Genomic DNA, 15,525 nt, shown 5'->3' with positions numbered 1-15,525 from the left:
TGAAATCGATTTTTTATTCTATTTCATTAGTGGACCAACGTAATATTGATGGTAACCACCCATAATTCAATCATTAACCATTATATTTTTGATGGTAACAAACATTGGGATTGAGTTGGGTTAACAATTTTTTTTCTAAGATTTTAAAAGTTTATGAGGATGTTGAGCTTAAATAAAAAGTACTAAGATTTATTTCAGTGATTAATTTGTAATTATGTGCCGGTTTTTTCAATTTTTAGGTAAAAATGTTGAGGCTTTTTATTAGTAAGCGTGTGAAAAAGCTGATATTTGCCAACCCTGGATCGGAATATTAGTTCGTAAAAATGTATTACTGTCCAATTTTTTTGGTTGTCTGTTTTTTAATAAAATAGATTAAACAAGTGAGCAAATTAGTGATACATAGCCCATGAATTATAAAACTGACTTCATTTTTAAAAATATTTCCATATAGTGTTACATTTTGAGCATTCAGGGTTGTATTATTCTTGACTGTACACAGGATTCCTTTTCCTGCTAGACTTGTTTTGAGTCATTTTGTGAAAAAGGGAAGGGTTTCATTATTTTTAAAAAAAATCACTAATATTGAGGTGTTCTTTGCTTTAATAAACTTAGTGAATTTTGTGTGTAAATTCAGAATTTCAAAAGTTTTTATCTCTTTTGAATTGAATCAAGTTAAAGTGTTTACAAGAACAAACTGCTAACTCACTTTTTATTTTTTGTTAAAACTATTGTTTATTGTGATTTAAATTTTATAACTTTACTATAAATTTTAATTGAGAAAACCATTTATCTAATCCTCTTGTGGGGGGGGGGCGGAGTTATCGACCATGCCATCCTTCATCTATCAAAAGGTACCTCTTGATTGAATCAAGTTAGCATATACCAGGGAAATGATGTTTAATATTAGTAGGGGTAGTATCTTTTATGTTAATTCCATTCATTAATTTTACATTAGTCTTAAAAAGGTTTGTAACTAGCTGTCAGTTTAATTAAATTATGAAAATTTAAAATTCACTAATTTATATTTGATTATAGGGCCGGAAGCTAAGTCTTTCAATCCACACTTTTTAATCGTAACAGTTAACATCAAACTGTTCCCAGATGTGTAGTTTAAGAGTGCCTAGAATTTTCACTATGGCTGGAGGTTTCTACTCTAGGGAGCTCGGCATGCCTTTACTTCTGTGTTATTGTTTTTTGTGTGTGCATTTGGCTCACAACGTGGTGTTTTGAGACTCTTGAGTAGTATTTCTTGTATACATGTATTTGTTACCCGATTTATTATGTGTGTTTAAAAGAAAATTCATTATAAGAATTGTCATTTGAAAAAAAAAATCTTTATAAAACAGTTCTTACTTTGTTAACAATATACCAACTTCGAAATTTAAACCTAAATGATTATTTGTAAAATGAACTTAATCTCGCTGCTGGAAAAATAAGCTAACACTAACGTAGGATGGTGCACGGATTATAACAAAAACAAGCAGTAATAAACGAGTAAAAAAGAGGCCAAATAAGAACTGCCGAAAAAGCGACTTCTTTCTAAATAAAGCAATCGTGTCACCTTTTTAAAAAATACATCTGTAAATACTGTGACACATTTTAACTTCAAACTCCTAGAATTTCTTGTCCGGCAGTAGACTGATCGTAAAGTCCCAGTAGAACACCGAAGTCGAGCATTCGTAGTTCATTTACGTCACACTAGAGCTCCACAATGGGCTATTGGCGACGGTCTGCAAAACATCCCTGAGGATGATTCAAAGACATGCCATCACAATTTTGATCCTCTGCAGAGGGGATGTCACCCTCGCTTCGGTAGCCCGAGGACCTGCACCGAAGTCAAGCATCACTGGCTGCGGTAAGTGGGTGGGTGACCACTTTGATCTGTTTGCGTAGTGGCCGAGGATGCACAGTATCTGTCCTTGTTCAACCGTAAAGTCGTCGGGCTACCAAAGCAGGGAAGCCATCCTCAGATGTTTCCCAGATCGTCTCTTATAGCACGTTATGCAGCTCTAGTGCGACGTAAATAAAGTACCTACCTACCCGGAATTTCCAAATAGTATCATTAATTTATGAAACACAGCAGATTTGAGATAAGAAATTATATAAATTACCTGAATTTAAAAATTGCGCATGGCGATTCTTATTTACGCTATTTAAATATCGTACATTATGATTCTTTTTTACGAGATTTAAAAATCGCGATTTTATTATCAAACATCAATTTTTGTATTTACCTGATTTAAAAGTTGAACGTTGCGATTCTTATACAGACGATTTAAATATCGTACATTGCGATTCTCATTTACGAGATTTAAAAATCCAATATCGTGATTTATATTTACGCGCTTTTAAAACTTTATGTAGCAATTCGTATTCACGCCAGCTTAAAATCCAATGTCGTGATTCGTTTTTGCGGTTGTAATATCGCGCGATTTAAAAAATTTTCATCGTGATTCGCATTTTTAAAATTCGATGTAGAGTTTCATATTCACGTGATTTGAAAGCCTCATATCGGGATTTATAATCACATGGTTTACAAGTTTAAAAAATCACACTTTTTTGTCAAATTTTTGTATATATATCTATACACTCAAGAGCTAAAACATTATGACCACCTCTTAGTGACGAGTTGGCCCACCTTTAGCCCGATACACAGCTGCAACCCGCCATGGCATGGATGCCACAAGTCCTTGGTAGTACCAGATGTATAAGCAACGGTCACGCTAATCCGAGATATTGTGACTTAGTGGTCTTTTTACTCTGAGCTGCCGTTCCATCCATGACATCCAAAATGTGTTCGATCGGATTGAGATCCGGTGAGTTAGGCGGCCAGGACATTAACTGGAATTCATCATCATGTTCCTGGAACCACTCCAACACAATTTGAGCCACGTGACACGGGGCGATGTCCCGCGAAAAAAATTCCATTTCCAGCTGGAAAAACGGAGGTCATGTAAGGGTGCAACTGGTCCGCAATGATGTTCAGATACCCTGTAGCATTCATGGTCTGCTCTACTACAACAATGGGTCCCAGAGACACCCAAGAGAACGTTCCCCAAAGCCTAATAACGCCACCACCTGCCTGTGTATGACCTACTGTACATTGAGGGAGCAACTGTTCGCCTGGAAGACAGCGTATCTTGACACGGCCATCCGCGTGATGAATGACAAACCGTGATTCATCTGACCAAGCAACTGTCTCCCACTGATCCATGGACCAGTCACGATGCTCCCGGGCCCAGCACAGCATTAGTTGGCGATGAGGATTGGTCAGCAAATGCACCCGAGTGGGACGTTTGCTACGCAGCCCCATATCCAACAGTGTGCTCTGATACTATTCTACTTTACCCTGCATTGAATTGGGCTGTCAGCTGAGCCACTGTCTGGCTCCGATTTTGCTTCACCAAGCGAGACAATCTCCGATGACCTTTTTCTTTGATAGCGTGTGGACGTCCAACACCATGTCGTCTACTGCTGGTTTCACCGTCATTCATCCACTTTGCATAAGTACTAACAACTGTAGTTCGCGATCAACCCACGAGTCTCGCAGTTTCGGAAATACTTGTTCCGAGTCTTCGAGCCATTACAATCTGCCCTCTATCAAAGTCACTTGGATCCGTATCCTTTCCCATCACACACAGAAGTAAGTGAAGGAATGAGTCTTCAAACTCTCCAGCAACAGTTGAGTTGAATACCACTTCCACCTGATCACGTGCCTTCCACGTCATCCAGGAGAGTACATTGCAAAATATAAGGGTGGTCATAATGTTTTGGCTCTTGAGTGTATATTCATTCTTGGATTTCCTCTTTTTTACTTTCTGACTACTCTCATCCATGAGAAGCATGTTCAATAGAATACCTGACTTAAGGCGACCTGATATATACTTATTTTTTAACTATAATTAATTTAAACAAAAACCTTTTCTATGTTATTATTGTAAAATATGTTATTGTTATCAAAGTAATATAAACTTCTTGAATTATGTTTTAACTTGAGAATCATGAATAAGTAAAGGAAAAAATTTTAAATAATATTGTAAAGACTTATTAAAAGAAACATCAGGAATAAAAATTGTGAATGAATTAGCGTAAAATAATAATGCAAATTATTTCGCTTTTTTTACGTTGAACATGTTATCAAGCACGTGAAACGGAAAATTAATAAATAAACCGTTCCTTAATTGATACTGCTTTACATCACACTTTTCAGTGTTCCAAAGCAGTTAAAAATCCCTAACATCTTCAACACACTCTTTTTCCTACATGTGTTTTCCCTTTTTGCTGAAGAACAAAATTATTTTCTTATCTTTGACTACCACACCTGCTCGACCCCACCCTTTTTTCCATTTTGATAGTTTGGGAGAAAGTGCTGTTGGGTCAAATGACGGTGGAACCGTTCGTGGTTAATTTAAATTTATGCATTTAACTGTGCCACTCGAAGAGAAATTTATAAAACCTAATTGAATTATAATGCAATCATAAAAAACTGATTTCCAATTAGTTCCATAGATATGATTAAAATATACACATGAGCCGTCATGGCTCAGGGCATAGAGCGTTCGCCTTCCAATGAGGTGAACCAGGTTCGAATCCCGGCAATGACTGGTCGATACGAATTCCGTATCCGCCTTGCACCGACCACAATGATGACATGAAATATCCTCAGTGATAGACTGATCATGGATTAGAGTCCCCTTGCCGCCAGGCTAACCATGGGAGGTTCTCGTGCTCTTCCTCTCCATGCAACGCAAATGCGTGTTAGTTCCATCAAAAAGTCCTCCACGAAGGCAAATGTACTCCTATATTTGATCCAGGAGTTCCCTTGTCTTCTGGATTGGGTTCAAGATTACAAGGCTACGGTATTGAACATTAGGAGTCGTAAACCCAAAAATTTGGTTGGCTGTTCAACGACAGTTATAATATACAATATGTATGTATTATATACACATATAACGCATTTTACGTTTTGAATCATGGGACGAAACTATTTCCTACTGTCAGTGTCAATAACGCTGGTTAAGTTGTCACTATATGTATATTATCATTTAACTATTTTTGGAGAAAATATGTTTTCTCATTGTAATAACGTATCGTATATTAAAATAAACCTATTGAAATATTTAAAAGCTAAAATTAGAAATTTTATCTTTATAGATTACCCCTTTTCAATCTATCATGCACTCTGGCAGAAATCAATATGTTACGCCCCCCCCCCAATTTTAATTTTAAAAAGAACTGCGAGTTGTATAAAAACCCTTAAATCGTAATTAAATGATCCTAATTACTTGATCGTGATCCCTTTTTTCCTGAATGATTGCAATTATACAAACAAATTTTTAACGGCCCTCTACTTCACATAAACACAACGTGCGCGAAGCGTACGCGGCTCCTAATGTATCATTTTTAGACATTTTTTGCTATAAATTCTCATGAACGTAAGTTAATTTATCGAAGTAAGAAAGTAGATAAAAATTGCTTAATCTTTTATAGAATATATTTCAATTTGAAATACATGGTTCTTATGAGGAAACATAGGTTGATAAAATCGAAAAGAAGGTGAAAGATGAAGAGTAAATAAAAATATTTATTATACTACGCATGCATGAATGATTTATATAAACATTTTTTTAAAATAGGTTTAATGCTTCTTCAAAAGTCATTAAATTAAAATTTAATTTGATGACTTTTGAGGAAGCTCACTATTTTCTGTCAATCAATTATGTCGTCGCTATCTAATTTCATTAATAGATCTTTTTCTATTGCCATTAGCATGAGAGCATTCAAATTATCCGAAGATAAAGTACTCCTCATTCAATTTTTAATTACTTTTAATGTGGAGAATGATCTTTCACAAGCCACCTGACTTACTGACAATGTTAGTAAAACTTTTAATGCTAGACCAATTAAATTGTAAGAATTGGTCAATAAATTGAATCTCTGTAATATCTTGTAGCAACAAATAACGCAATTTTTGCACGCACTGCGTATCTCACATTTTAGATTTACTTCTTCTTCTGTTTCCAAAGTAAAGTCGTTATTATCTTCATTTGAATGATCTTCTCTGATTATTTTATAATCTTCAAAGTCTGAATTTTTCAGTTTTTCCCAATGTAAAGCTAAATTCTAAATCCCGTGTGGTGTCCGGGGAAGAATTGCACCAACGTATTCCCGGCGTGTCGTAAAAGGCGACTAAATGGGTTGAGCGCAAGGCCAATCCCCTTGCCTCATAAAAAATCTACCGATTCAGATAACTCAAAGAAAAACTTCCGGACCGGCACTTCGTAGACGACCTGGTACGAAATCGGACATGATTTTTGGAACATGGAATGTTAGAACATTATATAGAGGAGGTGCAGTGAAAAAACTGATGTTTTCTTGGAGTACAAATTAGATGTACTGGCTGTTCAGGAAATGAGGTGGACGGGAAGTGGAGTAATGGACAAGCGAAATTGCAGTATCTACTATAGCTGCCACGACAGATTACACCAATTTGGAACTGGTTTCATTGTCAACAAAAGAATCAGAAACAAAGTGATTGAATTTAAGCCAGTGAATGAAAGAATTTGCAGAATACGAATCAAAGGAAGAACGCATAATATCTCAATTATTTGTGCCCATGCCCCCACGGAGGACAAGGTGGATGAAGTTAAGGATGGATTCTATGACCTTCTTGAAAAGACACAAAGTGAATGCTGTGTAAATGATGTGAAACTGCTCATGGGCGACTTCAACGCGAAGATTGGCCACGATACAAACATGAACAGATTTGCTGGAAATGAAAGCCTACATGAAGAGACAAGCAAAAATGGCATCCGACTTATTAACTTTGCCATTTCTACAAACATGGTAATAGGGAGTACAACTTTTAAACACAAAAACATACATAGAGCCACCTGGAGATCCCCAGATGGATTAACCCAAAATCAAATAGATCACATACTTATTGATTTAAGACATAGAAGCAGTCTTCAAGACGTTCGGACATACTACGGTGCAAATATGGACTCCGATCACTTTTTGGTAGTCTCAAAAATACGTCACAAGGTAAATAGATATTATTATAAAAGGAGAGATAATAACGACAAAAAGATTGACATTGAGCAGCTAAAGAAGACAGAGGTAATGAAAGAGTACCGAAAAGAACTAAAAAGCAAGATTGAATCGAGTGTCGAAACTGAGACTGTGGAGACTGCGTGGCAGTCTCTTAAACAAACCGTAATTAATGCGTCTGAAAAAATAATACCAGAAATGCTAGGGAAGAAAACCACCTCTTGGTTTGATGAAGAATGCTGTGCCATTACGAAAAAGATGAATGAAGCGTATAAATCCATGATCCAGAAACGCTACACTAGGAGCGCAGAGGAAACATATAAAAAACTGCGAAGAGAAGAAAAAAGAATTCATAAGATGAAGAAACGAGAATATATGGAAGAGGTATATAAAGACATTGAAAACTTAAAAACTCAGAAGGAAGCAAGAAAATTTTACCAACTGATAAACAATGTCAGAGCAGACTTCAACCCTAGAACCTGTAAGAAGAAAAACGGAGAACTTACTCGAGACCCGGATGAAGTTCTAGCCCGTTGGCGTGAGCACTTCGTAGATCTACTAATGGGGAGAGATAGAGAAGAAGATCTAAACACTTGTAACATGCTGCCAACCATGAGTACTGAAGGTGAAGCCATAGAACATAATACACCTACTCCTNCGCAATTTATATTTACACGTTTATAAAATTCAATATCGCGATTTGTATTTACGCGTTTTTGAGATCCAATATCGAGATTCGTTTTGACATGTATTTAAAACGCAATATTGTGATTCATATTCACACAGTTATTATATCAAACATCAATTTGCGTATTCATACACACACGATTTGTATTCACGCTGTCTGAAAATTATGCAACGTATTTGGTATTTATGCGATCTATAAATTCAATATCGCAATTTATATTTACACGTTTATAAAATTCAATATCGCGATTTGTATTTACGCGTTTTTGAGATCCAATATCGAGATTCGTTTTGACATGTATTTAAAACGCAATATTGTGATTCATATTCACACAGTTATTATATCAAACATCAATTTGCGTATTCATACACACACGATTTGTATTCACGCTGTCTGAAAATTATGCAACGTATTTGGTATTTATGCGATCTATAAATTCAATATCGCAATTTATATTTACACGTTTATAAAATTCAATATCGCGATTTGTATTTACGCGTTTTTGAGATCCAATATCGAGATTCGTTTTGACATGTATTTAAAACGCAATATTGTGATTCATATTCACACAGTTATTATATCAAACATCAATTTGCGTATTCATACACACACGATTTGTATTCACGCTGTCTGAAAATTATGCAACGTATTTGGTATTTATGCGATCTATAAATTCAATATCGCAATTTATATTTACACGTTTATAAAATTCAATATCGCGATTTGTATTTACGCGTTTTTGAGATCCAATATCGAGATTCGTTTTGACATGTATTTAAAACGCAATATTGTGATTCATATTCACACAGTTATTATATCAAACATCAATTTGCGTATTCATACACACACGATTTGTATTCACGCTGTCTGAAAATTATGCAACGTATTTGGTATTTATGCGATCTATAAATTCAATATCGCAATTTATATTTACACGTTTATAAAATTCAATATCGCGATTTGTATTTACGCGTTTTTGAGATCCAATATCGAGATTCGTTTTGACATGTATTTAAAACGCAATATTGTGATTCATATTCACACAGTTATTATATCAAACATCAATTTGCGTATTCATACACACACGATTTGTATTCACGCTGTCTGAAAATTATGCAACGTATTTGGTATTTATGCGATCTATAAATTCAATATCGCAATTTATATTTACACGTTTATAAAATTCAATATCGCGATTTGTATTTACGCGTTTTTGAGATCCAATATCGAGATTCGTTTTGACATGTATTTAAAACGCAATATTGTGATTCATATTCACACAGTTATTATATCAAACATCAATTTGCGTATTCATACACACACGATTTGTATTCACGCTGTCTGAAAATTATGCAACGTATTTGGTATTTATGCGATCTATAAATTCAATATCGCAATTTATATTTACACGTTTATAAAATTCAATATCGCGATTTGTATTTACGCGTTTTTGAGATCCAATATCGAGATTCGTTTTGACATGTATTTAAAACGCAATATTGTGATTCATATTCACACAGTTATTATATCAAACATCAATTTGCGTATTCATACACACACGATTTGTATTCACGCTGTCTGAAAATTATGCAACGTATTTGGTATTTATGCGATCTATAAATTCAATATCGCAATTTATATTTACACGTTTATAAAATTCAATATCGCGATTTGTATTTACGCGTTTTTGAGATCCAATATCGAGATTCGTTTTGACATGTATTTAAAACGCAATATTGTGATTCATATTCACACAGTTATTATATCAAACATCAATTTGCGTATTCATACACACACGATTTGTATTCACGCTGTCTGAAAATTATGCAACGTATTTGGTATTTATGCGATCTATAAATTCAATATCGCAATTTATATTTACACGTTTATAAAATTCAATATCGCGATTTGTATTTACGCGTTTTTGAGATCCAATATCGAGATTCGTTTTGACATGTATTTAAAACGCAATATTGTGATTCATATTCACACAGTTATTATATCAAACATCAATTTGCGTATTCATACACACACGATTTGTATTCACGCTGTCTGAAAATTATGCAACGTATTTGGTATTTATGCGATCTATAAATTCAATATCGCAATTTATATTTACACGTTTATAAAATTCAATATCGCGATTTGTATTTACGCGTTTTTGAGATCCAATATCGAGATTCGTTTTGACATGTATTTAAAACGCAATATTGTGATTCATATTCACACAGTTATTATATCAAACATCAATTTGCGTATTCATACACACACGATTTGTATTCACGCTGTCTGAAAATTATGCAACGTATTTGGTATTTATGCGATCTATAAATTCAATATCGCAATTTATATTTACACGTTTATAAAATTCAATATCGCGATTTGTATTTACGCGTTTTTGAGATCCAATATCGAGATTCGTTTTGACATGTATTTAAAACGCAATATTGTGATTCATATTCACACAGTTATTATATCAAACATCAATTTGCGTATTCATACACACACGATTTGTATTCACGCTGTCTGAAAATTATGCAACGTATTTGGTATTTATGCGATCTATAAATTCAATATCGCAATTTATATTTACACGTTTATAAAATTCAATATCGCGATTTGTATTTACGCGTTTTTGAGATCCAATATCGAGATTCGTTTTGACATGTATTTAAAACGCAATATTGTGATTCATATTCACACAGTTATTATATCAAACATCAATTTGCGTATTCATACACACACGATTTGTATTCACGCTGTCTGAAAATTATGCAACGTATTTGGTATTTATGCGATCTATAAATTCAATATCGCAATTTATATTTACACGTTTATAAAATTCAATATCGCGATTTGTATTTACGCGTTTTTGAGATCCAATATCGAGATTCGTTTTGACATGTATTTAAAACGCAATATTGTGATTCATATTCACACAGTTATTATATCAAACATCAATTTGCGTATTCATACACACACGATTTGTATTCACGCTGTCTGAAAATTATGCAACGTATTTGGTATTTATGCGATCTATAAATTCAATATCGCAATTTATATTTACACGTTTATAAAATTCAATATCGCGATTTGTATTTACGCGTTTTTGAGATCCAATATCGAGATTCGTTTTGACATGTATTTAAAACGCAATATTGTGATTCATATTCACACAGTTATTATATCAAACATCAATTTGCGTATTCATACACACACGATTTGTATTCACGCTGTCTGAAAATTATGCAACGTATTTGGTATTTATGCGATCTATAAATTCAATATCGCAATTTATATTTACACGTTTATAAAATTCAATATCGCGATTTGTATTTACGCGTTTTTGAGATCCAATATCGAGATTCGTTTTGACATGTATTTAAAACGCAATATTGTGATTCATATTCACACAGTTATTATATCAAACATCAATTTGCGTATTCATACACACACGATTTGTATTCACGCTGTCTGAAAATTATGCAACGTATTTGGTATTTATGCGATCTATAAATTCAATATCGCAATTTATATTTACACGTTTATAAAATTCAATATCGCGATTTGTATTTACGCGTTTTTGAGATCCAATATCGAGATTCGTTTTCACATGTCTTTAAGACGCAATATTTTGATTCATATTCACTCGGTTATTATATCAAACATCAATTTTCGTATTCATACACACACGATTTAAAAGTTACGCGGGGCGATTTGTATTCACACGGTCTAAAAATTATGCATCGTGATTGGTGTTTATGCCATTTAAAAATTCAACATCGCAATTTGTATTTTCTCGTTTTTTAAATCTAATATCACGAGATTCAAAAATCCAATATCAATATCAACTTTATAGCAGTAAGAAGAAAGTTTTTTCTTAAATTGTCTGCTATAAAGTTGTGATATTCTTATTAGTTTGCAATTTAATTATAAATGCTACTTCAAAAAATAGTAATAAACATGAAAATGTTTGGTATATAAATTGATAACATGATATCGATTTTTTTCACGTAAAATTCTTAGGGGTTTTTCCTTACTGAATGAATTACCCCTGGTTATTCCAGAAACCAGGGATGTGATTCTTTCATGGATATCCGCTGAAATTTTCTTTTCTTTGTGCACAAGTTAAAATATTTTATGAGGAATTTAATTTTCCGTGGATCGAAATTATTGAAGTCTTCATTCTTCCCTCTGAAGATTTTCTAAAAATCATTTCCTTTGGATAAAACTGGTTGACCTTTATACAGGGATCAGATTTTTTCGCTTTTGTCTCTCAAATTTCAGCCTTTTTATCAAAAACTCCGATTCTCTGAAAGTTTCGGGGTTTTTTTTTGTTTTTTTTTTTTATAAATATCCTGCTTTTTTTTAATAAATTAATTATACTCATTTACGATTTTCAAAGATAAACAGAAAATTCAAACTACGTCCTAGCTGCGAACCCCTCCGCATTTTTACTTATTTTAGCTATTTTCTCCGATTTCACCCACAGAAAATAAGATTTTCCGTATTTTTATCCGTCCGCCGGATAGCTCGTATTTTCGTATTTCAGAAGTCGCTGCTTCCTGTTTTCTGGCGTGAAGGCAAACGAAAAAAAAAATAGAGGTGAAAATATTTATTTGCTCATTCAATTAATCTTGTAAATTTGTATTTATTATATCTAAACAAAAACAATACAAATAAGCCTGTTAGAAATCCCAAGTCCAGACTCTGCAAATATCTCGATTCTTATTTACGCTATTTAAATATCGTACATTATGATTCTTATTTACGCGATTTTATTATGAAACATCGATTTTCGTATTTACCTGATTTAAAAGTTGAACGTTGCGATTCTTATACAGACGATTTATTTATCGTACATTGCGATTCTTATTTACGAGATTTAATATCGCTATTTGCAATCACGCGCTTTTAGAACCCTATGTAACAATTCGTATTCACGCCAGCTTAAAATCCAATGTCGTGATTTGTTTTTGCGGGTGCGCGATTTAAAAATTTTACATCGTGATTAGTATTTTCTCATTTTTTTAAATTCGATGTAGAGTTTCATATTCGCGTGATTTAAAAACCTCATATCGGTATTTATAGTCACATGGTTTACAAGTTTAAAAATCGCACTTTTTTGTCAAATTTTTGTATATATATATATATATATACACTCAAGAGCCAAAACATTATGACCACCTCTTAGTGACGAGTTGGCCCACCTTTAGCCCGCGACACAGCTGCAACCCGCCATAGCATGGATGCCACAAGTCCTTGGTAGTACCAGATGCAACGGTCACGCTAATCCGAGATACTGGGCCGGGATAGCCTGGTCGGTAGGGCGCTGGGCCCATATCCAAGAGGTCGTGGGTTCGATCCTCGCCGACTGAAGACTCCCCGTGTAGTAAATGGTGACTGATGCACGTTAAATCTGTCGAGTCTCAAAGTCCTCCATGTTCCCAAAACAAATCAATACCTCTGGGGGTACTGATCCAGGAGTTTCCTTGTTTTCTGGATTGGTTCAAAATTACAAGGCTACGGAGTTGAACGTAAGTAGTCGTAAACCCATGAAATTGGGTCGGCTGTTCAACGACGGTTATAAAATAAAAAATCCGAGATACTGCAACTTAGTGATCTTTGAACTTTAAGCTGTCGTTCCATCCATGACATCCCAAATGTGCTATATCGTATTGAGATCCGGTGAGTTAGGCGGCCAGGACATTAACTGGAATTCAGCATCATGTTCCTGGAACCACTCCAACACAATTTGACCCTTGTGATACGGGGTGATGTCCCGCGAAAAAATTCCATTTCCAGCTGAAAAAACGGAGGCCAAAGTATGCAACTGGTCCGCGATGATGTTCAGATACCCTGTAGCATTCGTGGTCTGCTCTACCACAACAACGGGTCCCAGAAACACCCAAGAGAACGTTCTCCAAAACCTAATACCGCCACCACCTGCCTGTGTATGACCTACTGTACATTGAGGGAGCAACTGTTCGCCTGGAAGACGGCGTATCTTGACACGGCCATCGGCGTGATGAATGACAAACCGTAATTCATCTGACCAGGCAACTCTCTCCCACTGATTCATGGACCAGTCGCGATGTTCCCGGGCCCAGCGCAGCATCAGTTGGCGATGACGCTTGGTCAGCAAAGGCACCCGAGTGGGACGTCTGCTGCGTAGCCCCATATCCAACAGTGTCCGCTGAACAGTGTGCTCTGATACTATTCTGCTTGACCCTGCATTGAATTGGGCTGTCAGCTAAGCCACTGCCTGGCTCCGATTTTGCTTCACCAAGCGAGACATGACCCTTTTCTTTGATAGCGTGTGGACGTTCAATACCATATCGTCTACTGCTGGTTTCACCATCATTCATCCACTTTGCATAAGTACTAACAACTGTAGTTCGCGAGCAACCCACGAGTCTTGCAGTTTCGGAAATACTTGTTCCGAGCCTTCGAACAATTACAATCTGCCCTCTGTCAAAGTCACTTAGATCCGCATCCTTTCCCATCACACACAGAAGTAAGTGAAAGAATGAGTCTTCAATGCTTGGTATGCTTGGTATGAGTGGGATCTCAGTATTTGGCCCGAAGGGCCACCGACTGATTCGTCATAATCTGTTCGGTCGTAAAACTAGAAGTCTTGTACCTATGGGATAAAAAAAGAAATTCACAGCTGTGGGCTGTGACATCAGGATAGAAAAAATCCTGGAAGAAGAGAGTCTTTCATCAGTTTTGAGACTCTGGGAGTAAGGAACGAATAAACCCAAGAAGTTCATCGTCCTTCAAAAGTTCCTTCATCTCCTTGAAGAGCTGTAGAAATCTGGTGGCTTTATCGGTGGATTTCACGGGATGGGAAATTCTTGGTTGCGGCACTTTCCTGGGTCTTGCACCGCAGCCTGAAAAACAGGCCGGGTGCTCACCATCACAGTTTATGCATTTGGCAGGTGTTGATCTAGGCTTCGTACACTGGTACGTGAAGTGGGCTTCTGCACATTTCATACAGGCTGGATTGGTGGCTTGGCAGTTGCGCTGGGTGTGTCCGAATTTTTGACACTTAAAGCATTGTTTCTGGAAACGTCCTCCTCGGAATCTTTCTACTGTAACATTCTTCTCCAAAATGGATCTAATGTTGAAGATATTTCTGCTGGTGGGCGTATCTGTTTGGATGATGAGGAAAAGTGGGAGGGGCCTAAGCTCCTGCCCACTTCTTCTTTTAAGCTGAATAATTTTCTCCGGTTGGAGTCCACCTTCGATGAGATATTTCTCCAAAACAGGAATTTCGGTATCTGGATTCAGTCCTCTGATGAGGGTTTTGAGCTTTATGTTGGGGGGTGTGTCCAAAGTTGAGGTGGGCGTGGCTTCAACCGAAGCGGAAATCTCCTCGGGGTCTACCGGTACTGGATCCGCTGGGATGGCGGGAGCTAAGTCTGGGTCTACCGTCATCGGTTCCGATGGGGTGGGAGTCATGAATTCCGGCTGGGCAGAAGATTCTGAAGAAGAGCAATCTTGGTTCGGGGTTGTCATGGAGTCTTTAGCAACATTTTCAGTCTTTTTCTTCTTCTTTTTCCTCTTTCTAGGCGGTTCACTCGGGGGTCCGGTTGGGGTGTTGTGGTCGAGGCCTGGGTCTCTTCACCTTGTTCCATTTTCTGTTCAGTCTCTTGGGTGGAAGAAGTATCTGTGGTGGTTGGAACTTGAGCATTGCAGTCAGGTGTAAACTCAGGCATCTGTTCAGGAATGATGTTTGAAGGGGCTTGTTGTTCTGAAATTTCTCTCTCCTTGTTCTCAATTAC

General features: G+C 36.0%; 1 protein-coding gene across 1 annotated transcript; it reads left to right on the top strand.

Annotated features, from left to right (window-relative positions):
* Window positions 1-6,411: 6,411 nt before the first annotated feature.
* Window positions 6,412-7,734, top strand: LOC107437116 (craniofacial development protein 2-like). The gene has a single exon (XM_016049017.2). The coding sequence runs from the start codon at window positions 6,412-6,414 to the stop codon at window positions 7,732-7,734; it is 1,323 nt and encodes a 440-aa protein (XP_015904503.2).
* The last annotated feature ends 7,791 nt before the right edge of the window (window positions 7,735-15,525 follow it).

Source organism: Parasteatoda tepidariorum, chromosome 5 (genome assembly GCF_043381705.1).
Source record: "Parasteatoda tepidariorum isolate YZ-2023 chromosome 5, CAS_Ptep_4.0, whole genome shotgun sequence".
Taxonomy (NCBI): Eukaryota; Metazoa; Arthropoda; class Arachnida; order Araneae; family Theridiidae; genus Parasteatoda; species Parasteatoda tepidariorum.
The sequence above is the reverse complement of the archived record's forward strand: the minus strand, read 5'-3'. Positions and strand labels throughout refer to the sequence as shown.